This window comes from Argopecten irradians, chromosome 9 (genome assembly GCF_041381155.1).
Source record: "Argopecten irradians isolate NY chromosome 9, Ai_NY, whole genome shotgun sequence".
In the NCBI taxonomy this organism is placed as follows: domain Eukaryota; kingdom Metazoa; phylum Mollusca; class Bivalvia; order Pectinida; family Pectinidae; genus Argopecten; species Argopecten irradians.
The window spans coordinates 9352151-9380060 of NC_091142.1; the positions used below are offsets into that span (position 1 = coordinate 9352151).

The following is a 27910-nucleotide window of genomic DNA, read 5'->3' on the forward strand; positions in this document are numbered from 1 at the left end:
TTGATGGCATGTTTCTTTCATTTTATTCAATAACAAGGAGAAACAGGCATAATTATGCTTTGAACACTGGCTCTTCTTTATATTAAATGCCCTTTTTAACTTTCCGTCAATTCAAGATACTTCATTTCGCTTGTTGTTAATTTCGGAAAATATAATATACTTTGATTAAATTAAAATACGTTTCGACTGTTTTGATTTCGTATTATGTGATAACATTTTGAAACACCTGACCATAACAAACATTTGAGCGATATTATATGAGATGTATCTAGAAAATCTCACTACGCAAGAACTGTAAGCATTTATCGGAGCGTTACAATATATGATGGCATATCTGCAATTTTGACAATTTCTCCAACAATGGTGTTGTTGTTCCTTCAAAACCACAACTAGACACACTATTCTTTATCGTTTGTTTAACTGGGTCTTAAAACTCGAGTAACATAAGACCCAGTTGGCTACTCCACGCTATATATAATCTCGGTATTATTTTCCAGAATAGAGGTCTCACCCTATAAACATATATACTGTTATCTAATATCGATATGAGTGAATCATTATTGAGTATAGCGGATACAAAACTGTTTACACAAATAGATGAAGGCTATGTTTCATGAAATAATGGAGATTAACTACAGTTCCAGTAATTAGTAATCCATAACATCCAGTCAATGTAAAATATCTCTGTCTATAGGCGAACAAGTTCCCGGAGATTTCTTCGGAAATTATACGTCGCCTTGTCAATATATCTCATGCGGATTTCAAACTTATATAAAACATAACCAGCCTTGACACTATGACGTCATATCCGGCGTGAAAATATATCCACATATTTTAATATCAGCACATGGAGCACATTCCACATTGAAGGCACAAGTCTCACTTACATATGCGAACGAGACACATTTGATACATCATAACTCCCCTAATCCATCAAACCTTTAGTTTGTATTCATTACCTCATCGCTTCATATGCAAATTAAGCGATATCACTGACAGCTCGTGTCATAAGTAATATGTATGTATTAAGTTATTACGTTGAGAAGAATATATGGAGAAAGTTTAATTATATTCCAGGAATGAGGGCAGATGACAAAGCCCGGCTTGCACAATAGTATATTGTTTATCACAATCAGTTCGATTAACAAGCTTCGTCTATGTCCTTATAATTACGGAACCATGCCCGCTGTGGTGAGATTTCTCCAAATTGTTCTGGTTGTAATCCACGGTCGATTGACGCTCCACAAACACTGGTTTACCCCCGTACGTTGAATGACGTCCATACACGCGTTCAATAGGTCGCTGGACAGTAGTCGATACGTTCAGACGTTTGTAACTGCCCCCACGGTTGGCAGGGAGAGTTTGGCTACCGGCATGGCGATTGTAGTCGGTAAGTACGTACGCACTAGGAGCACGTGATGAACGCACGCTACCGGACACACTGGCGTAACTTGATGAACTGTACATTGCCGAGCGAGGGCGCGTGCGACCGTGAACCCTCTGTCTCAGAACCACCTCGTCCCTCCAGTTATTTTGCGGTCGGACCACAGAGCGCCTGTCGCCTCCCCAAGACTTGTAGTTAACGTCATTGGTGTGATCTTCGTGAGATTTGGGGATTTCGGTAGAATAGATCTTTGTCGTGGAGTCGGTGGATGACCGATAGTCCGGTACAGTTACACGGACCTCTCCCTCCATTTCTTGAGACGTGGGGCGTGCGGCCTTGCCGTTAATGTGGTAGGTCACGTCTCCGTTTGTCTGAGAATGATGTACAGTCTCAGTAACAGTTTCCTCCCTCCGGACAACCACGTTTGTATCTGGCTGTTCAATCGTCCTAGTCACGATCACGTCTTCCGTATTCTCCCTCCTCCTTGGTGTGACAACAACAGATTTTTGATATTCCTCTGGACTAATTCCAGTTGATTTTTCTAGCATGAATTTGATTTCTCTAAGTTCCTGTGAGAGAACATCCAATTCGTCGCGGAGCGATGTTTCAGAAGCTTCAGACACGTTATCAGACAGGTGACGATGGTGCACAACCTGTTTCTGATGGACGACTACTTTCTCGGAAGAAGTCGTGTGCGCGTGCGTGTCAGTTGTCAGAGATGAAGTGTTGTCGTCGGCGATTGGATTGATGTATGTTCTAACGACACCGTTCTCCTGATTACTCCCGCCGTTCATATGAATATGTATATCCCCATTAACTTTAGATTGCTCCCTGTGCATGTCAACGACAGCGCTCAGCTGACGATTGTTATTGTTCTGAGTCTTAGAGCGGAGAGTCCAGTTGGCACCTTCTGATTTTTTCGTTTCGACGTTATACCCCTCTCCCGGATATTGCCGTTTTAAGTCCTTGAAATACTTGACGAACAATCCAGCGTCCAGTCCACTGGCACATCTGAAGGCGAGAATCTGATACTTTGTGGGGTAGTCCTGTCCAATCACCAAAAGGCACGAAGGGTGGTACTTATTGACAGTGATGAAATGAACTTTTTCTATCGGAAGGTAATCCGTCATTTGTTTACCTGTCAAAGCGGCAGATTTAATCACAGTCACCCCATGTTTTGATACGGTCAATTTGACCTTTGTTCCTTTCCCTGCTCTGACCTGCTTGGCCAAATCATTAATAACGTTATCAAGGATATTATCATCGTGCCATGTACCCAGTTGGTACACTTTCTTGGTCATCGTTTCCTTGGAATCCATGTTGTATGTTGTTGTTGTTGTCCCGGCGATTCAGTCCTAGATGTCTACAAAGTCCAGAACCATTAGCCAGCTGACTACCTATAGGAAGAGAACAGAGAGCGTATTACATGTTTATCGTCCTAGAGTCGGCACAGCTATAACACCTCTGCGCCTACACACATAATATTCAATCCCAAACCGGTTTTCAATAACCTGAACGGCTACCCTGGTCTACTGTACAGGGGTGCGGAGCGGGGAATCTACAGCGTATTATATATAACACAGAGAGTTTTAGTTTATTCCTGTCTACGATCCGTCAAATCTTCATTTAGAATGACAAAACCACGACACCGTGACGATCTAGCCTGTCATCACCCAGTGTTCTCATAGGTGTATCCTAACGAGCTATGTTTTACCTAGTGTGGTAACATACAAGACAGCTTTAACATTAGACACGGCTTAAATAAGACATAGAACGGCTTATGAGTGAAGTATTGGTTGTTTCAAGTGACATAGGCTAGGTTGATCGGACACCATTTTAATGAAATCATTGCGCGGTACATACTTGTAGTGTCCAATTCTGCTAGTTTCAAATAGGTGATCTTTAACAAGAAGTTAATACTAAAATTGAGAAAGTTTTATTTAAATTACAATGGTTAAATGTTGAAATGAATGGAAAAGTGAATTCATTAGTGAAATGAAAACAATTTGTAAACACATATTAACCTATTTCAAGAATGTTGTTTGTGACCCCTGGTGACCTACTGTGTATTGTACGTTCACAGACCCGTAAACTCAATATTGGTTCTGTATGTTTGTGTTCATGATAAACATGTAAAACGTTCCTGCCCAATAACAAAATAAAGTTTTATAAGAGAAAAAAAATACAAAATTGATATCAATACACAGAAGGGTTTCTTCCCTGTGCAATACTAGCTGTATTTTCTACACAAACGAGTCTAAATGCCCAAGTAAACATTATAAACACTTAATAACACTTATAAACACACAAGTAAATTGACCGTGGTGTCCTTATAAGGAGAAGAGGAACTGTTTTTGTAATTTTATGGTGAAATCAAGTAAAAACGTTTGACAACGAATATCTATGGGAAACGTTCGTGATTTGGAATCGATAGTGATTTTATCGCAACTTCAACAATCAATGAAAGGAATTAAAGTTAAAAACATATAATTTGCTTACTCCATGATGATGTAATATTGTCTAATACGATTGCTACATATACAGAGTATATATCAGATAACAATAAAAACAGTTGTCGATCAATACACTTCAAATTACAAGGATCTGTTAATATATAGTGATAAATGTCCATCTTCAGTTTTCTGCTTTGAAGTCTAAATATCAGAGGTCTTATGACCAGGTGTCTCGCTTCACGTGTCACAGGTTAAAAGTTCAAAGTTCAAAAGTTTTGTAGTGATCAGACTGTGTGTGGCTGTATGATCCTCGAAGCAATAGTTCATTCAAGTGTTACGTAAATATATATTATTGTTATATCCTGCTAAAGTTATTAAAGTTTGTGCGTTAAATTTTATACATGTGAATTCCATTATAGAACTAGGGCCCATTTACTCTAACTTAAAGGATTTCTTAACTTGAAAATTCTTCCCTTAGAATAGCATTACAGAAATTTTAGCATCTACAAATGTAGTTCATTTACATCAAATGCCTCCTTCTCTTATGCTTCCCTATGGGACAGTTTAAGTCAAGAAGTTTCCTTAGAATGTTCGAATAGCTTGGACTTTGGAAATGAATTCTTTTGATATGAATTGCATAATTTAACATTTTAATAAAGATTTGAAACTTAGTTCATCTGGAAACATAACTGAGAATTCCTTGGTATGTAAACTGTTACATTATCGTACACATGACCAAGGAAACCTTTGTTAACATAGATGAGAAATGAGAAAGTTATTTTTGAAATAGCTGAACTAGATATGAGACCCATAGATATTTGAGAGTGTTTACAAAGGTGATTACCATTGTTCGCTCACCTCTTGATATCAATAGCACAACTTTCTATATGTACACTAGAACTGCAAATGCTTACGTGGATCAGAGTTTGTGTAGAGTGTTAGTATAACCCCAAAATGAACTTTTATTATGTCCATGTACAATATAACAAAATGTAATACAATCACCTCTTTATACGCTACTCCTTTCTGTAAACTAAATTATTGTTGTGTGTAATTGTATTTCTTGTGCTTTACGAGCGATAAGAAATAGCAAAATATTGTCACCTCAAAAATAACTCCAGCACAGATGGAATATAACAATTTCATATGTGTCTAAAACGCAAAATTAAAACAGATAAAAACTGTCGTTAGGCGGAGGACCACGAAATTAAGACGACTCAAAAATAACTTGGTTTGTAGCAGGTAGAATGATTTAGACCTTTGAACAAAACTACATGCAATAACAGATTGTGTAAATATATTTTATTCCTATCCGAGAGCAAACAACTTTCAGGGGTTACTCGTATGATAGTTTAGCATTCCCAACATGCGGTTGGATATAATTGCACTTAGGTGTATTCTCTGTGTTGTTAACAGGGGATAGTTTGCAAACGCTAATTAATCATCACGCTTATTAACCTGCTTACGTATTCAAAATTATGAATTTTAAAACAGAAATGTCTGAGCGTTAAGATACAGAACAATTTACTCTTATGTGGTTCCCCACTTTACTTTATGAAACACGTATTGAAATATTCCATATAAGCCTTGACAGATCTGGACATTACATGTATATATTGCAAAGATCAAGTTACACTAGAGTGAAAAAGCATTGAAAAGAAGCAAAAATCCTTTACAAATTGAAATTTCAAAGTTTTTTTCATACAGAAAAATATACGCTTGAACATATTAAACATTTGATTGAAATACGCTTTGAAAACGTTTCATTCGGTCTTTTTAAGCACTGTGTCAAACAGACTCTTTAGACTACATTGCAAAGAGTGACAATGGGAAGAAACAATCAAAATGTCAATGGACTAGAAGCGTGACTACAGTAATTAGTATAGGTTACTTTTGGTAACTTTAGACACAGCTCGTGCTGTAAAAGACAATAGGACAGGATGAAGAACAGAGGGAAAACAATGGCTAAGTAGGTCAACATTTGTCCTACTTAAAAGAATATAGCCATTGTGTATGATATCTACATCCCTTACATCCATAGACAGCTGTCACCATAATAATACATACGTTTTTTTGAGCTAATATCCCAGTGTCATTGTGTTTTGTTATGTACCGTGTATTTACAAATATATCATAATATAAAAATGAACGCAAAAGATAATCCTGAGAGCAGAATTGTATATGGTTAGGTGTTTTAAGACACTGCATGCATATGTATCATTCAATACTTTTTCTCAACATGATAAAGTTGTAGTGTACAATATTTTTGATAATGTTTAGCGGAATATGAGGTCACTAAGACACTGATCGACTGCGTTAAGACACTTGTAGTCTACAGTAAGACGCTTGTAGTCTACACTAAGACACCTATAGTATACATTGAGACACGTCTACACTTAAAGTTTACATTGATACTTTTAGTCTACAATAAAACACTTATAGTCTTCAATAAGACACTTATAGACAACACTACGACACTTGTAGTTTACACAGAGACACTTATAGTCAACAATTAGGCACTGGTAGTATACACTAAGACACCTATAGTATACATTGAGACACGTCTACAATTAAAGTTTACATAGACATTTATAGTCTACATTAAGACACTTGTAGTTAACACTACGACACGTATAGTGTACACTTCGACACTTGTAGTTTACAAACAGACACTAATAATCTACACTAAGACACCTATAGTATACATTGATACAATTATATTCTATAATAAGACATAAGTAGTATACACTAAGACACTTATATTATACATTGATACAATTATATTCTACAATAAGACACTGGTAGCCTACCTTAATGACGCATGTATTATTGGACGAGCTACACAAAGATGATATTGTCCTTAGTCTGAACAATTACGAGGACAGCTATATTGACTGTACGAGGTTACGCCAACAGCTCAATAACTGCTGCCTTTCATTACAGACATCCACAAGTCTATTTGTATTTGACTGTATGAGTTACCGTCAATCTGTGCTATGATTTACGTAGCTAAAGGCGTGTCTAGTGGTTAAATGTTATTTGAATATATATAAGTACATTCACACACCTTTCTCTGTGATGTCATTTATACCTGTATAGGTAAGGCATACAGGTATGCACCTGCTAAACGGCTCCATTGTTTATTTACCTGTCTGTGAATGATCTTAAAGATTTAATTTGGGTTTCGACTTTTGCCAAGAACTCACTATTTACATTGTGGGAAATAAATGACGTGAGCACAATCTGAACTTTATCAGGGAGATCTACGTTCATTACATAATACAAACAATCATAAATCACCACCAGAAACAGCATGAATGTTTATAAATGTTTAGAGTGTGGGAAATGATGCAAACATATTTATATTAAATACATCAGGCAATCACCAGGTACGAATATATCAATATTTGGTATGTTTATTAAACGTTTTATGTGGAGTGTAAATATCTGACTTATTTTTTAAATTGTTGTGAAATTAACATTACTGTATGTGAACGTGCTTTAGTAACGATCTGTTTGTTTGTTTGTTTTTTTGTTTTTTTTGTTTGTTTTTTTAGATATTCTGGCACTGGGAATGTTTTGCTGTATCGCAATTTACCAAGGTATTTCATTATCCCATATTTCGCTAATTAGATATTGAAATTAAAATGAAGATGGGTGATGATAATCTTATACCGAATAATGTTTCCTTAAGAAGCATAGGCACAAATAATAACTTGCTCTGGGCACTAGACTGGCCATCAGCCTCTAGAATATTAAAAATACCACTAAAATTTGGCGTGATTATTTTCGTCTCTCTTACGTGTCTGATTCTATCTAGGGGAGATAATCTAGTAAAAGAACTCTGCTGAGTCATTTAAACAACTTATGGTCTGGTGGCTAAGTGACTCGGTCGCAATCATAGGTATAACTTGAAGTAAGGTGCACTAGATGCCTCAGATAATAACAAAAGGTATTGTTATTCTATAGATACCCATTGATGCACACAGCGCCCGATGCAGTGGCTATTCTGAGCCAGATGATGTGCCACGTTCTTACCTTTTGATTTTGTCGAAATGAGTGAACCGATAGTATGCATAATTTAAAACATAAATTGAATGAAACAAATACGGTGTTCGGAAGCAAATAAATAGTACATGAATTACGCAACCGAAGTACGAAAAACCGAAAGACACAAGTGATTAAAGGTTCGAGCCAAAAGATTTTGTATTGTAGTGGACACTGCAGAAAGACTTGGTAGACTATGGTATCATATGTACCGAGTGACTGTCTGATATAACCAGACAACAAAACAACACAGAAGGAACCACAATAATGTCTGCTTTAACAACAATCCTTGTAGTTTCCTTTCATGCTTACGGATGTGCTACATTAACAACAATCCTTGCAGTTTCCTCTCATAAGTACGGATGTAGGACCGGTTTGTCCGGTGTCGTAGGAGGCTGTATCAATGTGGCTACCCATGCATTACAGTCTCGTGACGTCACAGCGTCATCGAAATTACTATTTTCTCGGTAAAAATTGACATTTTCTTCAGAAACTAAACTGGTTTTACTATTAAAGATGCAAGCAACAGGATTGACATTTATCATTACGCAATTGTCATGTATTGAAAGTTGACTTGGAACTCGCGACTTTCTGTGAATCTGTTTCAAAATGACGAGATATCATAATTGCGAAATTGCAATAAAACGTCTAAACATGAGAGAAAAGAACTCATTGGTGGATATGAAAGTTGGGTAAGAAATATAGCCTTCATATCCAAATACAAAAGATTCGTATAATAATACACTCAGTAAGGAAACATAACATTGCAATCGAAGCATTTCGTCTAATGAAGAAACGGTTATTTGTTTGCTTTGAAGAATGATTGTTCACCTTGCAAATTGACTCTTTAGTTGACGTTAACATACAGACGTAATGTCTAAACATTTAATAAAAAAAATTATTTGTTTTACTCACAGAAAAGTATTATGTACTGTATAATAGTAATCAAACAAAAAAAGAAGGGTTTAGTAAATAAACACTTTGGACAAAGTATGTTTTTAAACAGGAGGCACATAGGCCTTGGCGGTCATCTGATAAAATTTATTTCATAAAAAAAAACTACAAGACATCTACAAGAATCTTATAGTGAAAAACATTGGCACAGTTTTCCGTTTGGACTCTGCCAATGCTTTAACCAGAGGTCGGACCAACCTAATCAAAATGAAATACGATTGTCCAGTCTAAATGATATAATTCCAAATCGATTCCGATGTATGTATGTGTTAATAAGGAATATAGGATTTAAATAAACAATCAGCAACTCTCTCTAGAGTCCCGTCCCTTTGCCAACTGGGGTTGGACCAGCCTCATCTAATAATGTGTAGCTTTCCTCTCCCAATGACGTTTCACATATAATTTAATTTCCGTCAATGCAATAAGGAATTGGAATTTAAAGCAACAAATCACCAGAATACCCCTCTGTCCTAAGGGGTCAGAACAGTCTCATTTCTATGAAATGTATATAAAATAGTTCATATCAAATTTGGTAGTGATCTACATTTGGGTTAAGGAGGAGTAGGCTTTTGAATGAAATAGTCTGGCGCACAGCTGACGAAGCACGATGACGAATCGAAACACGATGACAAGGTTATCCTGACCTTAGATCAGAAAATTAATCCCAAAACATCAAAATGTTCCAAAAGGGTAAAAGGTACAGATTTCAAATTATAATTGCAACTTTATCCGAAACTTAATATATGACTTCAAATCGAAGTTGGTCACAAAGATATAATGTAAACAAAAGAAATGTTTAGGGAAACTTCTAAAGACGCAAACAAAAGGAAGAACCATGCGCTTCAAAAGAATAAGAATGTACCTTTTCAGAGTTTGTATACATTACATATCATCTATTATACGATTACTTTATACATATAATCATTATTATTTTTCCCATTTTATAAACTTGTTTCATCATTTTTATACTGTTTGGGGGTATAGTTTTCCTGTTCTATTATGTTGATTTATTATGAACAACATAGATGTGGTCCCTTTATATAAGTATACTTAATGTTTTTTCCTTGTGACCTAAAAGTATTTAATGTGTTAATGCTATAGTTGTCGAGAAGAATTTTATCACAAAAAACCATCCATCATACCCCATTTACTACCTATACAATACAGAAGAAATATTTCTGAAAGATTTGACATTAGTGAGAAACATACCCCCAAATATGGTGTGTATTCCGGTCGGATTTATAAAGGCACTCCGACATTGTTAAGAAAGTAATTCGTATAGCTTGCTCATTGATGCGTGCAAATGTTATTCAGATTTTATCATAACTCAAAATTAAATTTTCAATTAAAGCCTTGAAAAACGTTGTGAAGTGTTAAAATGTATGTGTTTGGATGATTGGGTAAGTGTAGGTTTTCCCTGGGAATGACAACGTGTGATTTTAAACCTCCACGCTTGGTTTAATATAACTATACCCGGATGTTCAGCACAGAAATTTGTTTCACCAGCAACAAATATATTTCAGAATACAAACTGTAAATAAACATGAGAGCATCAAACCTATTATTACACCATATATAAATGGGTCACATCCAACACGTGTCCCTGTCAATTGTTAAAACGTGGTATTGTTTGGATGTTAGGAATGCATAAGGTAAACGTAGAACATCAGGTAAAACTAAACGTGATAATCTGTTTGTAGGACATAAACATATGATGATCCGCGAAAACTTAGTACAGGACAAACGAAAAAAAGTCATGTTCATTGATAAGAATGATCATGAATGCCATTAAATATAGACGAAATGGAATTCCAAAATAAACAATTTTCTAAATATAGTAGGTGACTATTACACGTGTAATAGTAAAACCATTGCATTGGACATCCACTGAAATAAGATGATATTCAAACGACCAAATGGAAGTCTCAATTATGTTACCGTGGTAACGGATTAATTTTCGAAAGTTGTACCATTGCAAAATAATGTATAATAAATTCGATGTGCTTGGTATAAACATTTATTTACATTTACTACATAACATAGGTCGGTAACTAGTAGCAATGGCAATACAATACAGGAAATAGGACATTTCACAGTGGAAACGAAATAATAACATGTTGGTTGATGAAGAACCCATGAGTATCCATACAAACAAATGGTCGAATGATAGAAGGGTCCACTTTTTATAAGATCAAGCAAATATTACAACAATGTGAAACGATGACTTTAATTTCATTATATTAGTCGACATTCAAAACATCCTAGTGTTTTGCATTTAATTTTGTTGATTAATTTCGAGTTTCAAATCTGGACGCAATCTCACATATGCCCCTTCCACTTTAAGTATCAGAGGCGAGCTCTAGAAGGATGAGATACGTGTAAGAAGCGTTATTATATTTTTTTCACGAATATATTCAAGAAAAAATCTTTCAAAAGAACTCGACAAAACGACTAGGTCACTGCACTGTAAAACTATTCGCCTGATAAGTATTCGGAACGCCTCCTGCTGAATAATCTATTCCGTGTCAGCACATTAAGACGAATATCACCGAAACCACCTTTTGGTGAAAGAACAGCAACGATTTTACGGTTGAGTGACGTCACAATGTCAAATCATACGAGCGACGGCATCGTTGCACGGTTGAATGACGTCATATAAACATCCTATCTTATATTTAGTTAGACACAAGATACTTACACACATGAACAAATGACGTCACAGATGAGTGCACAAGTCAACAACATCACCGGGAAAATATTACAGCCTGAGAAACAGACAGTTATTGGAAGCTAGGTAACTACATCCACAAGGGCCCAACGTTTTATGGCCGGCCATATAAAACTAATGTACAATTGTACGGATGAGCGAGTTCTCGGGTCACTAACATCAAAGAGCTGATCACTCTAGTGGGAGGAAGGCCGGGGATTACCCAGGAAAAATGGTCTGACAATTTGTCGAAAAGGTCAAGCCTTTTTGTGCAACAAATTCTTATCATTCCTAATAAAACTCATGCGAACGATAAGTTTAGTTAAAAGCCTTTTTACGACGTGCACAATTGGTCGTGACACCTTCGGTTTATAAATGTATTTATAAGTATTCTTCTATCGTTTCGCTTGAAATGATACAGATTACGGGTGTATGTGTTTATAAGGTCCCGGAACACCTGATGGATCACGCTGTTCTGTCATGGAGCCGACAAAACAGTACCTATGAACCGCAGTCTTTATAGTTGAGTATAGTAGAGTATCATTTCTAATGTCAGAGCCTTGCTCATATATGTGTAAATGCAGTATAAAAGAAGAGGTGGCGAATGACTCCCCAAATCCTAGAGGGTCATGTATGTAAGGATCATCTATTTTTTAAATAGAATAAAAGGATGATTTTTTTGAGGGAGGAGGGGGAGGAAAACGACAAATTCTTGTGATATCCACACCATCACACAGACACTAGCATGGCGTAATTATTTGGTTCAAATGTGAAAAATACTTCTTCAGTATAAAAACACTATTTTTAGCCCGCAGGCGATAGAGTTACTGCTTATTAAAGGCCAATGACATTGACCCATTTTCATTGCTATTGGCTATGGTCCCTAATTACATTATAACGACCATTGCGATTGGCTATGTTCCTTAAGTACACTGTAACGAACATTGCGATTGGCTATATTCCTTAATTACCCTGTAACGACCATTGCGATTGGCTATATTCCTTAATTACATTATAACGACCACTATGATAGGGTATCAGATAATTTATTGCAACGACTAATGTACTTGACTCTTTAATGAATTGATCTCTTCCGACTTGTTCTCCATCATTCTTCAATTACTTTGTAAACGACCAATATGATTAGCTCTAATCTGAAGAGCTTGTAACGTCTACCTTGATTAATTATATTTTTAGAACTGTTTTGTTACGTCTACCGCGATTGGTTCTTATCTGTAGAGCTGTATTGTAACGTCTACTGCGATTGGCTCTAATCTGTAGAGCTGCATTGGAACGTCTACCGTGATTGGTTCTAATCTGTAGAACTGTAATGTAATGTCTACTGCGATTGGCTCTAATCTGTAGAACTGTAATGTAATGTCTACTGCGATTGGCTCTTATCTGTAGAGCTGTATTGTAACGTCTACTGCGATTGGCTCTAATCTGTAGAGCTGCATTGGAACGTGTACCGTGATTGGTTCTAATCTGTAGAACTGTAATGTAATGTCTACTGCGATTGGCTATAATCTGTAGAACTGTAATGTAATGTCTACTGCGATTGGCTCTAATCTGTAGAACTGTATTGTAACGTCTACAGCGATTGGCTCTAATCTGTAGAACTGTAATGTAATGTCTACTGCGATTGGCTATAATCTGTAGAACTGTAATGTAATGTCTACTGCGATTGGCTCTAATCTGTAGAACTGTAATGTAACGTCTACTGCGATTGGCTCTAATCTGTAGAACTGTAATGTAATGTCTACTGCGATTGGCTCTAATCTGTAGAACTGTAATGTAATGTCTACTGCGATTGGCTCTAATCTGTAGAACTGAAATGTAACGTCTACAGCGATTGGCTCTAATCTGTAGAGCTGTATTGTAACGTCTACAGCGATTGGCTCTAATCTGTAGAGCTATATTGTAACGTCTACTGCGAATAACTCTAATCTGTTGAGCTGTATTGTAACGTCTACTGCGATTGGCTCTAATCCTTGATTGTGTTACTAAGCCTTATACCACAAGACGTATTCATATATTTACTTGGAATAAACGTATTTTATAAGATGAGATAAACATGGTGACAAGACCTTTAAAATATCGCAAGTGAGTAAAGAAGTGCTAATTAAAAAACTAAACCGGTCATACATTTACTGGTTTGACATTATCGGCAGATCGAGTCTAGATCGTGTTGCAAAGAAACATATCTTATTCTCGAACACACCCATTGAAAGAGGGAATTGTCACGATATGAGCGTCTTAAGTTTAAAACATTTACAAGTAATGAAGTACAAATTCTGTGTTTCAGAGCAAATCTATGAAAACTCAGAAAAAGAACAAAATTCCTCCATAGATTGATATGGCTTTAAATACAAGGATTTGATAAGAGTCACCTACTAATGTTTTGCGGTTACACATCACAAAGCTGACAGACACGCGTACATATGTGGTGTAATCCTGAATGACAGCGCCTTCTGTATGCGATACCCTACATAATAAAAACCATAACCGATTGTCAAATTTCCTAAATCCTGCGCGAATATCATGTGACTGGATCTGACCTCATGACAGAAGCATGGCTGACAATCTGATGACACGTGACCCGGTGATATCCAATCAGGGCACCGGATACCCTCTAACGTCATGGTACGTATTCAATTATTACATTTTATGGAATGTTTGTATAGTGTATACGTAATGTCCCTATCACAATATCAGTCCGGTCTCCAGTGAGATATGTCTTTCTGTAATTAGTTCATACCATTTAGCGTTTGTGGAGTGTAAAACATCAGTCATAATAAACCGGATAAAAATCTCCTGGGAGTTTCTCCCATTTCTATTCACTTGGCATAATTTTATTGTGGGTAGCTTTTTCTTGTCTCTCGGTCACACTTGGACAATGGACATACTGTATGTTTAGGTTATGTCCCATTACATAACCAGATAAATGTATCACAATCAATGGTAAAAAAGGGAAAATTCTTTGTCTCTATGTGTTTGCCGTACTTCCTTTATTTAACAAATATTTTAACAGAATCTGAAAATGTTCTAAGCTAAGGCCCGTGTTCCCTCTTTCACAAATGTTCTAAGCTACAATCTGTATCCTCTCTCCCTTAAATGTTCTGAACTAAGACAGACATGTGTCCCTTCTCCCTCAAATATTCTAAGCTAAGCTCTGTGCCCCCTCTCCCTCAAATATTCTAAGCTAAGACTTGCGTCCCCTCACCCTAAAATATTCTAAGCTACGACTTGCGTCCCCTCACCCTAAAATATTCTAAGCTACGACTTGCGTCCCCTCACCCTAAAATATTCTAAGCTACGACTTGCGTCCCCTCACCCTAAAATATTCTAAGCTAAGACTTGCTTCCCCTCACCCTAAAATATTCTAAGCTACGACTTGCGTCCCCTCACCCTAAAATATTTTAAGCTACGACTTGCGTTCCCTCACCCTAAAATGTTCTAAGCTAAGACTTGCGTCCCCTCACCCTAAAATATTCTAAGCTACGACTTGCGTCCTCTCACCCTAAAATATTCTAAGCTACGACTTGCGTCCCCTCACCCTAAAATAGTCTAAGCTAAGACTTGCTTCCCCTCACCCTAAAATATTCTAAGCTACGACTTGCGTCCCCTCACCCTAAAATATTCTAAGCTACGACTTGTGTCCCCTCACCCTAAAATGTTCTAAGCTAAGACTTGCGTCCCCTCACTCTAAAATATTCTAAGCTACGACTTGCGTCCTCTCACCCTAAAATATTCTAAGCTACGATTTGCGTCCCCTAACCCTAAAATATCCTAAGCTAAGACTTGCGTCCTCTCACCCTTAAATATAATCTAAGCTAAGGCAAGTATTCCCTCTCCCTTAAAATATCATAGCTATGCGTTTACACGTATTGACTTTGATAAAAAAAATCAAAAATAGTTTATTTGCATATTTCGCATGGATGGATGTTTATTAACAAAAAAAAGTATATATATATGTACATTTTTTCATCTAAAAGCTGAATTCTTCCCTAAGTGTGTCTGGTTGAATGCCTGATAGTTGTACTATTGACACACGGGTAAAGATGTAATCTATTTAGGCCATCGCTGTTTGCTTTTAAACATTCCTTTACAAAAAATGTTCATGCTGAAATATGTTTTGCTATCACGTAAGCCCAGCCTGCCGGGGTAAGGACCTCGCACGGTCTCTAACTGTTAGTAGACTACATAAATCATCCAACCGTCCACAACAGGACCAAACTTCCTGTAAATATCTTAATATTTGCGTGGAGATTCGAATTCGCGGAAAGCAAACGAAGCGAAAAGCGTCATCGCAAATATAGTAGATATTTTTTATCAATAAATCGCAAAATTAAATCACCATAACAGCAAAAACAATTATACATGAAAACATGATATAAGGCCGCTGCAAATATTTAAAAAAGTTTGTTTATTTTAACATAAATTTTTCTTTTGTTTTTTTTAAGACGTAAATTGCGTGTGCGTAAAATTATGTTTATTCATTCGACGACAGAACATATGATATACACATCATTTGAACAATAACTGATATATGTAATCGTGTTCATGTTTGTTTAACTAACACAAAAATACATATGAAATGATTTATTTTGTTTTTAATGCATGCACGATCAGTACTAAATTCCATATAGGGCATAGCGTCATGGATTTTTTTTCGGGGCGCAATTAATTATTTTTTACCTCGAACTAAAATAAGAAGCTCAAACTTTCTAATAGTGATAATGTGGTAAATTAAGTAACTTTTGTAACTGAAGAAAAATACTTATTCGTCTGCTCTCGTTTCTGATAGAGAAAAAATATTATTCGTCGCCAGTGGAGCATCTTTAAATTATACAAATATACGTCCGCACACTCAACTCAACTATACATAGGTTATGTTACTGGCGTGTGAGATACATACCTCGCGGAAACAAAGCTTTTAATAAAGTTTTTTTTTTATATTTTAAATCGCCTAACAGCATTCGATAAAGACGTCGCAGTTCGACATAACATAAAATTTACATAAATCCACTTTCTATAGACGTGTATATCTGACGGACCTCTTCAATTATTTCGGTAACATATTGGCGTATAAGGCCAACATAACAACAACATAACATACTTTCTATCAGATTTGTCTTAGGACGTGGATCAACCATTTTCAGAGCAGAGTAATCAATACATGTTCGATGTGGTGATAAAATTATCGTCAGGCTTTCTTAGTTCTGGAAATCGATAGAATACACCATTAAAAATACATTGATGTTTATGGACCAAATCGTTTCCTTCATGTTGTGATTTTTGTCCACTATTGTTTTCACTGATCCTGCTATGGTATCTTATATCTCTCAAAAACAGGAGCAGAAGAATTAGTATTTTTCTTTAGTTACAAAAGTTACTTACTTTACACCAATACCACTATTGAAAAGTTTGGGCTTCTTATTTAAATTAGAGATAAAAATGTTAAAAAATGATCAATTGCGTTCCGAAATAATTCCATGGCACTATGCCCTATATGGAATTATTGATAAGTATTGATTAGTATCAACCAAAAGTGAAATAAATAATTTGATATTCATTTTTGTGATAATTAGACAGATATAAACACGATTATAATCAGTTATTGTTCAAATGATGGGCATATCATTTACACTCTTTCGTTGGTGAAGCACTTACATCAAATTGTTATATCATACATCAAATTGTATTGTCTCTGTAGAGATGCGCTGCACAGATGCATGTCTGGTGAAATTTACGGTAGCTTAATTAAGCCTGTTTATATTTGAATCAAGTTGAAGCACAATACAAGCCACTCTCGATATTCCAGGGGTTACTTTCACTGCCGTTATATCACGACGGTAATATATAGTAAGCCCTGGAATGTCGATCATGAAAAAAAATAGTTGTGACGTTGTTTTTAAAAGTCCTTGCTATCCTGAAAGTTCGACCCTGATGTCCCTTTAACTATGTTCATTTAAAGCTAGACGTTAGTTCACCCAACTGTAAACAAATCTAATCAAAACAAACACGACGAAAAGCCTAATAAAATCAAAATTAAAAAAATAACTAGCATAACAATGAAATTATAATTCTGTTGATAAAGAAGTGATTGGAAATATTTACCTGGAACCTTAACGATGGTGCTGTGAGCGTCCTTGAAAACACCTGTCGTTTTACTTCGTCAATAGCTGTAACAGCCAGTAAACAACTTTTAGCTACCTCGACCTAACTGTTCCTAATCACAGCCAAGGGTAACACTTGGATGCGCATGGACGAAAATAGACATGCAATGCTTGTTGACTCATCCTCAATTAGCATAACTCTGCACAAACCAGTTTTGATTTAATATACACACAAAATTGACAAAATGCACGTGATAAATATATTTCTGCAATTTAAGGACGAAATGTATCGATGGTTTACACGTAAGATTTAGATATAAGTTATACATAGGCAGTGTCATACTGCTAGAAGTGTATTGAATTTCTAATGATGTTGTATTATATTTCACTATATACGAGTGAACACCAACCGTACATACCATCACGTATAAATCTTATTCTCTCATACCTACATATGTAATACTGGCTGGTCTAGGGCAATACACTCATGTCGCCTGAGGCTGTATTGCATGGCTACCCGGGCAATAAAGACTCGTGACGTCACAGCATCAACAAAATTACTATTTTCTAGGTACAACTTTTTTTTCCAGAAACTATGTTGGATTTACTTTAAAAGATACGAGAAACAGGATTTGCGTTGAAAATATCATGCAATTTTCATGTATGGAGAATTAATTCACAGTCGTGTTTTCCCCCGAATTTATTTCAAAATGGCGGGAATTCATAGTAGGAAAATTGCAATGAAACGTCGAGGTATGAGAGAAAAGTATTCTTTCATACGTGGATATGAAGGATAGGGATATTCTACCCTTGGGATCAAAAAATTTTTTTGTAAAAACCCTCGGCAAGCCTCGGGTTTTACTACATTTTGTGACCCTCAGGTAGAATATCTCTATCCTTCAAATCCACATATGAAAGAGTCTTATGATATTAACCTCACCTATCATATCCTTAATATGCTAAACACATTTATGTTATGATGTTGATATTCACGACAAGGTGACGTTTATTATCACCATGGATACCGGGAGGTAACAATAAAGCTGTGACGTTGTAAACAGTGACCATGGATTTTAATAGGTTACTATAAAGCAATATTTATTCGCGTGCGACTTACTTTCGTGAATTTCGCGATCCAAGTAAATTCGCGAATGTTTATCTCCGCAAATGCATATGAACCTCGTTTATATTGATATATATTTGCGTTTAATTTTCAAATTCGCGAATGTTAATCTTTGCGAACTTGTTTTGAAATTTGAAATCGCGAAATTTAGTAGCTGCGAAAGAATGGTGGTTTACAGTATTCAACACCAAAGTTCCCGACATTTACAAATTCAGGTCAAACTCAAAATACATTTAAGCAGTATTTACAAATATGACATTTACGCCTTCTGTACACATAACTGTAAAACAACTTACTAGATATGTCTTCATATCATCCTCGATCACTGTCGTTATATCCATGGAATATCGAGGATGATCTTTATTCATAAAACATCATAAACTTACAGTACATATATTTGGTGTTGTTACGATTGGCTATATAAAACACCATACACACAATTGTATTTGCCAGTGGCTTTTAATGGATTTAGATAGATTAACTCTAAAACTTGTGGGTTTCAATGTTAATGGTTTGATTGATAAAATCTTGACGTCTCAACGACCCACGGGTCGTCAAAGGTGAAACAGTAAAACTGACACAATGCCTGTATGTAAAACGAAAAAAGAAAATGAGTGATGTTTTGAGAAGAAAAAAAAAACGAGAAAAAAAAATTGGAGTTGTAACACGAGATGTGTGATATATAGAGCCTAATTAATGTGTGGTAGGACCAGATATTCAGTGTCATAATCTAGGATCTGGGTGGAATTCCACTGGGTGTATCCAACGTTTATTTGTTGTGTTGGTGGAAATGGCTAAATTTGTATTGTCTGTGTGTGGGCGAGACTGACGTGGAAATATATACATTCAATTAATATTCTGATTCATATGCAGTCACATGTACAAACTTCACCCCTCAATTAACCGAGAAAAGGGCGCTGTTTAGAATGTAACTTTAACAACTTTGATTTTAATAATGTCTGCAAGATTGTTAGATATGTACCAAGAATAACATGTTAAAAGATATGTATCTGATGATATGAATACGTAGTTTAATGCAAGCAAACTAGACGTAACGCCGTGGAGTTTTTTATGACGAATCGACAAAGTATTTCCACAGTCAGTATGTCTACTCGGATATATTTCTTAGATAAGTTACAATTAGACCTGGTAAGCTTTGTATGGGACTGTTGTTTCTACTGGTGATGGAATGATGTTAAAAGATGAACCGTAGTGTGTTTATTAAATAGACCTTTTACGAGAGGTTGGGTAATAAAGAGAAGCAGGTTTCATTGTGTGTGTTTCTCACTTACTTTACAAACTGTTACACTAACTAGGTGATGCATGGTTAGGTGTACTAACCGATTAGGTGATCTGTCACACCTGTATTACACCTGTAATTAAGGAGATGACAAATCACACAGATATATCGTCTATAATTAGCGAGGTAGGTGTTTATTTGTATACTCCTGAACATGAGAAGACAAAGACTGCTAAATATCAAATGTGCTTGGTTAGCATATATATATAGAGAGAGAGTGTTGGTGCGGACGTTCAATGTCCATTGGATATGTTTGTCGCGCCTATTATATATATCGGGTCCGTTAATTGCAGGTCAATATCCGATCACTTACGATCTCTACACCCCTGGACTATGTCATAGTAAAACTGAAGGCAGCTCAAGGGAACAAAACTGCAAAAATGCTCTTTGAAGACTTCAGAGAAAGAGAAAGCGACGCCCTAATGCCAGTGTCACACTGTCCCGATTTTTATATCCGATGGTTATACCGTTACGAATATGAAAATTTCAATTTCGGGTGCAAATCGTCCCGAAGGAGGTCTTACCTGATGTCTTCACCGAAGTGCAACGTGATAGCCGATGAAAATACGATACCTAAAGAAGGCCACACGATTGTACCCGAACCAAACAGGAGGTCAACGCGAATATGTGTTTTTTATGAGGATGTAGATACGAAGGCTGAAAGAAGGTCACACGATGGCTATAGTATAGGACGTCGTGTTGTAAATACGATGAGCGTAAGACGGCAACACGAAGCCCTCCATCCGAGACAATTAAGAGATTAGAATAAAAGCAAACATTGAAAGAAATGCAATTACATGTCATTTTAAAGAGCTCAAACGAATACATTGTTTTAAGCACGTATTAAAAGTTCAAAAAAATCAAATTGGCAATTAAAAATGAATGTTGTAGAATTTGCAGAAGAAATATTTTGAAATGTTATATGTGTCATAACTGGGCGAAAAGTTTGACAGGTTGTTTCTTCTTCGGTAATTTTTGAATACCACAACTTTTGAGAAATTCATTCAAAATCATACAAAGGAATAAGGAAACATGTATGATGCTTAATATGCACTGTGATAATTCTCGTTTTTATGCTTTATTATTTTTATGCTATATGTTTAGATGCAAAACATTTCATTTCTGAAGAAGTCATGTTATAATTATTAATATCACCGTTAAAATGTGAAAAGTTTGTTTGTTTGATTGAGTTTTACGGCCATCGACAACTAAGGTCATTTAGGGTTTCTTCGTTTGATAAGGTGTACTCATTTCATTACATTTAAGACCTAAATATCATAATTTTTGGAAGTACTGCCTTGAACTTTTATTTGACTTTATAAAATTTAAACTTATACATTGAAAGTATTGTAATAATCGAAATTTATTGATAATTTTCAGTGGTGAAAGTAACATTAAAATCTGTTCTTGATTCGTGAGCATGCAAATTACGGCACACATAACTTTAAGTGTTATAGTTTCAACGTACATGTAAGTGTAATCTGGAATCAGTGTAGGATCGTTATATTAATTATATATCTTCAAAAACTCGAAATAATTCAATAAGGCAACAAGTTCTGAACCTGCAATGGTTGTTCATCTTGCTCTCAAAGTTGAAATAAAAGAAGAAATGCAGCTTTCTGCTTTTTCCTTTATTTATTAGCATCATAACATATCATTTCTGCTGTTACCCAGGATGACTGAGAAAAATACTATGGTGAGTTTTATACAAGTGTTCACGTGAGCGACTGATATTTCCTTGGATGTAGTCGTGTTGACTTCTTACGTAAGATCATCGGATAAATTCGTGTTTCCTTCGTATTGCGTTCGTGATTATAAATGAGTCCATTGTCGCCGATGATTACACGATGGTAAGACGAAGAAGACACGAATTGCCAAGATGTCGTCGCGATTGCCTTACGAAGGGCAAGACGGACACAAGAATTCAACATGAAAATTAACCTTTGTGTGGTATTCGGGCAATTTTTTGACATGCCAAAGATTTTGGCGTCATTCACGAAGTTACTGCCGAAGCATGAGAACGTTCCCCAGAGATCATGCGATGGCTAAAGATAGTCTCACGAATGCTCCGATGCGCTGACGATCAGTGCCGAATTTGGAAATATTCTATTTCGTGTGTCCATCCTGTGTCAATTTCGGGACGGTGTGACTACAGCGTAACAAAGCCACACAGTCAACCACTTTGTACCGATAAAAGGCTCTTTTGACAGGGGTGTAGAGATCGTATGTGATCGCAACCCTGCAGTATCGAGGATGCAGCTGCAAGTACTTCTCTAACATTTGTTTAAGGTTTAAGACCATGTTTAAACTTGTGATATTTTGTATGACCTTAGATCACTTCTTAGGTATACTTGAACGTAACTAAGTATAAGTTGATGAAAAGTGTGAATGCATCATGCCATATCTTAAGTATTGTTGTTGACTCGAAGATTGTTCTGTAGTTTGTAAATTTGGCAAAATATGCAAAACAATGTACATTTCAGTTAGGTCCACAGGGTTCGGTACAAATTTCTGTCACCAAATAACCATGCAATTATGTTTACTAGTGTTTTTAGCACGTAGTAGAAGAGCTGGTTTGACCGGATTCAACTTTACATAGGCATACACATCGATTCCTTTTTGAACATTTTGTCATAATTCATATCGCATTGATTGCACGATTCTTCATTGTGACTTTATTTGTGAATGCCAATTTAATAGAAATGTATCCTAATTGGATATTTGTTATCGAGGATTAAAGATTCGATTTCATTTGTAACAGTATATAATTATACTATTATATAATTTACCACGATTTCACTGGCCAATTATAATATTTACCAACTTGGCCAAGAATGGACAATCACAACTCAAGGACTACGGCAGGATACAAATCAAGCATCCTTGATACTCCAGGGGTTACTACCACTGACGTACTATCCACCCTTGAACTATCTCATAGTAAAATTGGAGGCAGCAGAAACCACAGGTAAATTGATCATTTGATGTACATCAAAATAATCGAATAGCAATACACTGTGGTTGACCGTGTGACTTTGAAGTTGGCCGTCGCTTTCTCTGTAATCTTCAAAGGAAGACTCTTCAGGTATGTGATTGGTTCAGATTTTTTCTCCTGGGCTACCTTCAGTTGTATTATGAGTTAGTTCTGGGGTGGATATGACAACAGTGACAGTAACCCCTGGAGTATCGAGGATGGCAATAAATAAACACTTAGGAATAACCTTTGTTTGTGTTAAGGCTTTCATTCTTCATTTGGATGCAATGTTCCCAGCATGTTTTGCTGCATATGAAATCAAAACATACATAAATGCGTCTATTATTCCCAGCGAACATTTTCATAGTACATGATGCAAAATTATCAAAAAACATATACTATAAAAATATGCAACATTAAAAATGTTGAGAAGCCATAACGCAAATAGATCCTTCCCCCCCCCAAAAAAAAAAAAAAAAAAAAAAAAAAAAAAAACATTCGACATCATGATTCAGAACTGGAAAATGCCTTTATCCAAGTTCATTCACCAAGAATTTTTTTTGAGATAGAAACGTGTGATATAAATAATATTGTTGATGGTGTAGAGGGTTTGATTAAGGGGACTTTCTGTGATCCTTACCCGTGACGGGGCCAAATGTTGATATGAGCACAGATAAGTGTTAATTTACTTAGACCGTATATATATATGCTAATTACATTTGACTGGTGAACAGGCTATATTTTCTGTTTTTCATATTTTATACAAAATTATGACCTGGTTTATGATACATTAGTCTCTTAGCGTGAAAACATAGGAATAAAATCAGGAAATGTGAAAGAAAATCTTAAGAGGTAGCGTCGGCAATTCGACCATCTGAGTTTTATAAAAGTGTCCTATTTTTGCGATAATACGGCTTCAACGTTGGTATTGAAATGAAAATTGGAATGATACGGGGAATTGGTAGGAATGTTCATTTGAAAAGTATCTCTAGGAACTATCTGTACGCTATCTCAAAAACTACATTTGTAGTGGGAACATACCCAGTTGTTAGCAGTACTAATTAGCATAAGTCGGTTAGGTTTTTGGGTGTTTCTGGGTTAAGATTTCTGATTTGTATAACAAAATAGGTATTAAATATGTTCCAAAATTATCTGTTTGGTAGTACTTTGTACGTGTATATATGTAACACTGTCATTACAAATACGATATCCAGAAGGTTGAATCAGGGGAGATAATCGCTCATCTGTATTTTTACGGGCGAAATTCCATCGTTAATCTAATGTGATTAAGCAGGATATTTGTACTTAGGATTAGCTATAACACCACTTTCCCTTTAGGAGACGCTGTATTCGAATACTTTCGTTATTTCGGTGGGCGAAGTTTTTGACGAGTTTTCTTGCTATTTAAGATGGCCGAACTTCACATAAGGGTGTGCGGGTTTCGTCATACAGGGATTAATCCTATCTCGCTGTTGATCCTTTGTTAAACCATTCGTATTGTTTATCCTTGGTGGAGTCCAAGTTATAAACTAACGATCAACTTTTAAAAAGGATTAAGCTTTGTCATTGACCGATCAATAGCCTAAAAATGTAGGCTTAGTTTGTAAAAATCGGATCCAACAGTATTAAAACTAACATTTTTTTTACAATTAACTATTTTTAGGATCGGTAATACGTAGACATCGAATGAGCACAAGATCAAGAGAGGAAATTATATATCAAGGTAACGAGGAGCAAGCGTGTACATATCTTTCATGTAAGGAGCATTTTCATTTGCTTATAATTTATGTTATTCTCTTATATTTACATTCTGAGTGTTTCGTCACTATATGAATCAACCAACTGACGTAAACAAACATTTGTCTATGAAAACACTATGAATACACTATGAATACAACGATTCTCGTGCATCGATCAGTTGATTTCAAACATTACGCCAGTTTCAACTCATTAAAAAATAGCCCCCCACAATTTTTTTAATGTATTATCTTAAATGTGTTGTTTCTTGATGTCGAATTAAATAAGGTTTACTGTATTAAGTCAATAGAATTTTATTTTAACTATATTTCTTGTTTATCGTTTGTCATTTGCAAAAAAAAAGGTCGACCGGAAGGCGGAAGCTTAAAACGCGACGTTAAAGTTGTGGAACGACTTTGTCATCCAGCTGTTCCATTAATCTTGTTTCTCGTCGTATATCACTTATCACATTTTTAACAATTACTAATAACATGTAAAATGTGTAATGAAATTGTAGACCACAAATTGGTTTCATGGTCTGACCATATGTACTCATTTCACTTCACTATTAATGTAAATAAATGCTTTTTGGCAGTATTGCCAAATTCATTTTCAGCTCTTATTTGTACATGTAAAATTAAAACCTATGCATTGAAAGTACTGTAATTTTCAAAAAGTTGGTAAATTTTTGGTGATGAATATACATATTAAAAACTCATCTTGATTCGTGAGTATGAAAATTTACGGCACATATAACTTTAAAACGCGACGTTTGTAGAACGACTGTCATCCAGTTGTTCATTAATCTTGTTTCTCGTCGTATATATGTGTCATAATTTTAAATATAATATAATAGCCTTTCAGTAATTTTTTTAGTTTCATGAATTATTCTAATGTAAATATATGGATTGAATGTATTTTTCTAATTTTCATAGCGGCTATGAATAGCAGAAGCTATCTACATATCCCGTGGAGCGCGTTAACATTAAATCCCTATATAACAGCAATATGACATCATCCTCTGTAATGTTACATAATTAGCTGACACAATGGCGTAATGCTTACTTACGGAAGAGTGCAGTTCAAGAAATTTCCCAGTTCAGGAGCGTAATTGGTAACTAATGACATGTAATGAAATAGACATATACTTAATAGATATAAATTAATCTTTGTTACGTTTTTTAGTGAAAAAGTCTTATTTGTGTAGCAGAGCTGTATATACTAAGAAAAATATCGTATAGTTCTATATACTGTGCACTAAATTGTAGATGTTGTAAAAAATAAATATTAAATAGTATAATTATAAATATCATTTCAAAGTTAAAACTGTATCCCCCCCTACTCACCCCCACCCCATCCCTAGCTGTAACACATCACCTTGTCTGTCTAGGTCTGAAAGTACCTGGACACCATATATGTCAACATGTAGTGGACACCGTGTTCACACGTAGTGCACTCCGTGTCTACCTATTGTCTACATCTTGTGCACTCCGTATATACTACCTGAAGTCTAACATAGTACTCTGTTCTACCTGAAGTCTAAACGTAGTGCACTCTGTTCTACCTGAAGTCTAAACGTAGTGCAGTCTGTTCTACCTGAAGTCTAAACGTAGTGCACTCTGTTCTACCATGAAGTCTAAACGTAGTGTGTCTACCAGTCTAAGTAGTACTCTGTTCTACCTGAAGTCTAAACGTAGTGCACTCTGTTCTACCTGAAGTCTATAACCTGTCTACTAGTGCACTCTGTTCTACCTGAAGTCTAAACGTAGTGCACTCTGTTCTACCTGAAGTCTAAACTAAGTGCACTCTGTTCTACCTGAAGTCTAAGCGTAGTGCACTCTGTTCTACCTGAAGTCTAAACGTAGTGCACTCTGTTCTACCTGAGTCTAAACGTAGTGCACTCTGTTCTACCTGAAAGTCTAAGCGTAGTGCACTCTGTTCTACATGAAGTCTAAACGTAGTGCACTCTGTTCTACCATGAGCGTAGTGCATTCCAAGTCTAAGCGTAGTGCACTCTGTTCTACCTGAAGTCTCGTAACATAGTGCACTTGTTCTACCTGCAGTGCACTCTGTTCTACCTGAAGTCTAAACGTAGTGCACTCTTCTGTTCTACCTGAAGTCTAAACGTAGTGCACTCTGTTCTACCTGAAGTCTAAACGTAGTGCACTCTGTTCTACCTGAAGTCTAAACGTAGTGCACTCTGTTCTACCTGAAGTCTAAACGTAGTGCACTCTGTTCTACCTGAAGTCTAAACGTAGTGCACTCTGTTCTACCTGAAGTCTAAACGTAGTGCACTCTGTTCTACCTGAAGTCTAAACATAGTGCACTCTGTTCTACATGGAGTCTAAGCGTAGTGCACTCTGTTCTACATGGAGTCTAAGCGTACATATGTAGTACACTCTGTTCTACCTGAAGTCTAAACGTAGTGCACTCTGTTCTACCTGAAGTCTAAACGAAGTGCACTCTGTTCTACCTGAAATTTAAACGTAATGCTCTCTGTTCTACCTAAGTCTAAACGAAGTGCACTCTGTTCTACCTGAAATTTAAACGTAGTGCACTCTGTTCTACCAGAAGTCTAAGCGTAGTGCACTCATGATTGGTGTCTACTAGCAGTCTAAACGTAGTACACTCCGTGTACACAATTGAGGGAAGTAACTTTTGGTCAAGTACCATGTAGCTACCATGTACCATAGATTCCCGTCCATCTACATCATGTTCCTGTTATTGATTTTGAAACTGATAATGTTGATACACAACATCTACTGTATATGATAACTAATTTTTCTTGATCAAAGACAGTATGAAAGAAAAAAAAATAATGCATTTGGTGAAGGTTATATGCCAATAACTACAGCGTTCATCGCCGATTTGATTCTTGACTTCATTATAACAATTGTCAAAATGCATAGTATATAGAGGTACTTTAGTATTATTATGTACATTCTATTGTTGGCAATCCAACTGTATATACTGAAATACAAGTGTAGCTACATACAGTATCAAAAATACTTAAGTCTAACTAAGAATGATAAAGTCCTTACCTCTTGTAGTACTAATGGAGAGAACCCTCCCGCCGATTCTGTATGTCAGATGTATTAAGTAAGAATGGTAT

The 27910-nt window shown here is 36.0% G+C and overlaps 1 protein-coding gene across 3 annotated transcripts; it reads right to left on the reverse strand.

Moving 5' to 3' along the window:
- LOC138331368 (uncharacterized) lies at window positions 1-27854 on the reverse strand. 3 transcript variants are annotated; one of them, XM_069278938.1, is made up of 2 exons: window positions 27840-27854; window positions 1-2781 (listed from the first exon to the last, which is right to left on the reverse strand). In XM_069278938.1, the coding sequence occupies exon 2, from the start codon at window positions 2701-2703 to the stop codon at window positions 1156-1158; it is 1548 nt and encodes a 515-aa protein (XP_069135039.1). In that variant the 5' UTR covers window positions 2704-2781; window positions 27840-27854; the 3' UTR covers window positions 1-1155. The 3 variants fall into 3 exon arrangements, with proteins under 3 accessions (XP_069135039.1, XP_069135037.1, XP_069135038.1); XM_069278936.1 differs by lacking the exon at window positions 27840-27854 and adding an exon at window positions 17666-17803; XM_069278937.1 differs by lacking the exon at window positions 27840-27854 and adding an exon at window positions 6648-6799.
- Window positions 27855-27910: the final 56 nt, after the last annotated feature.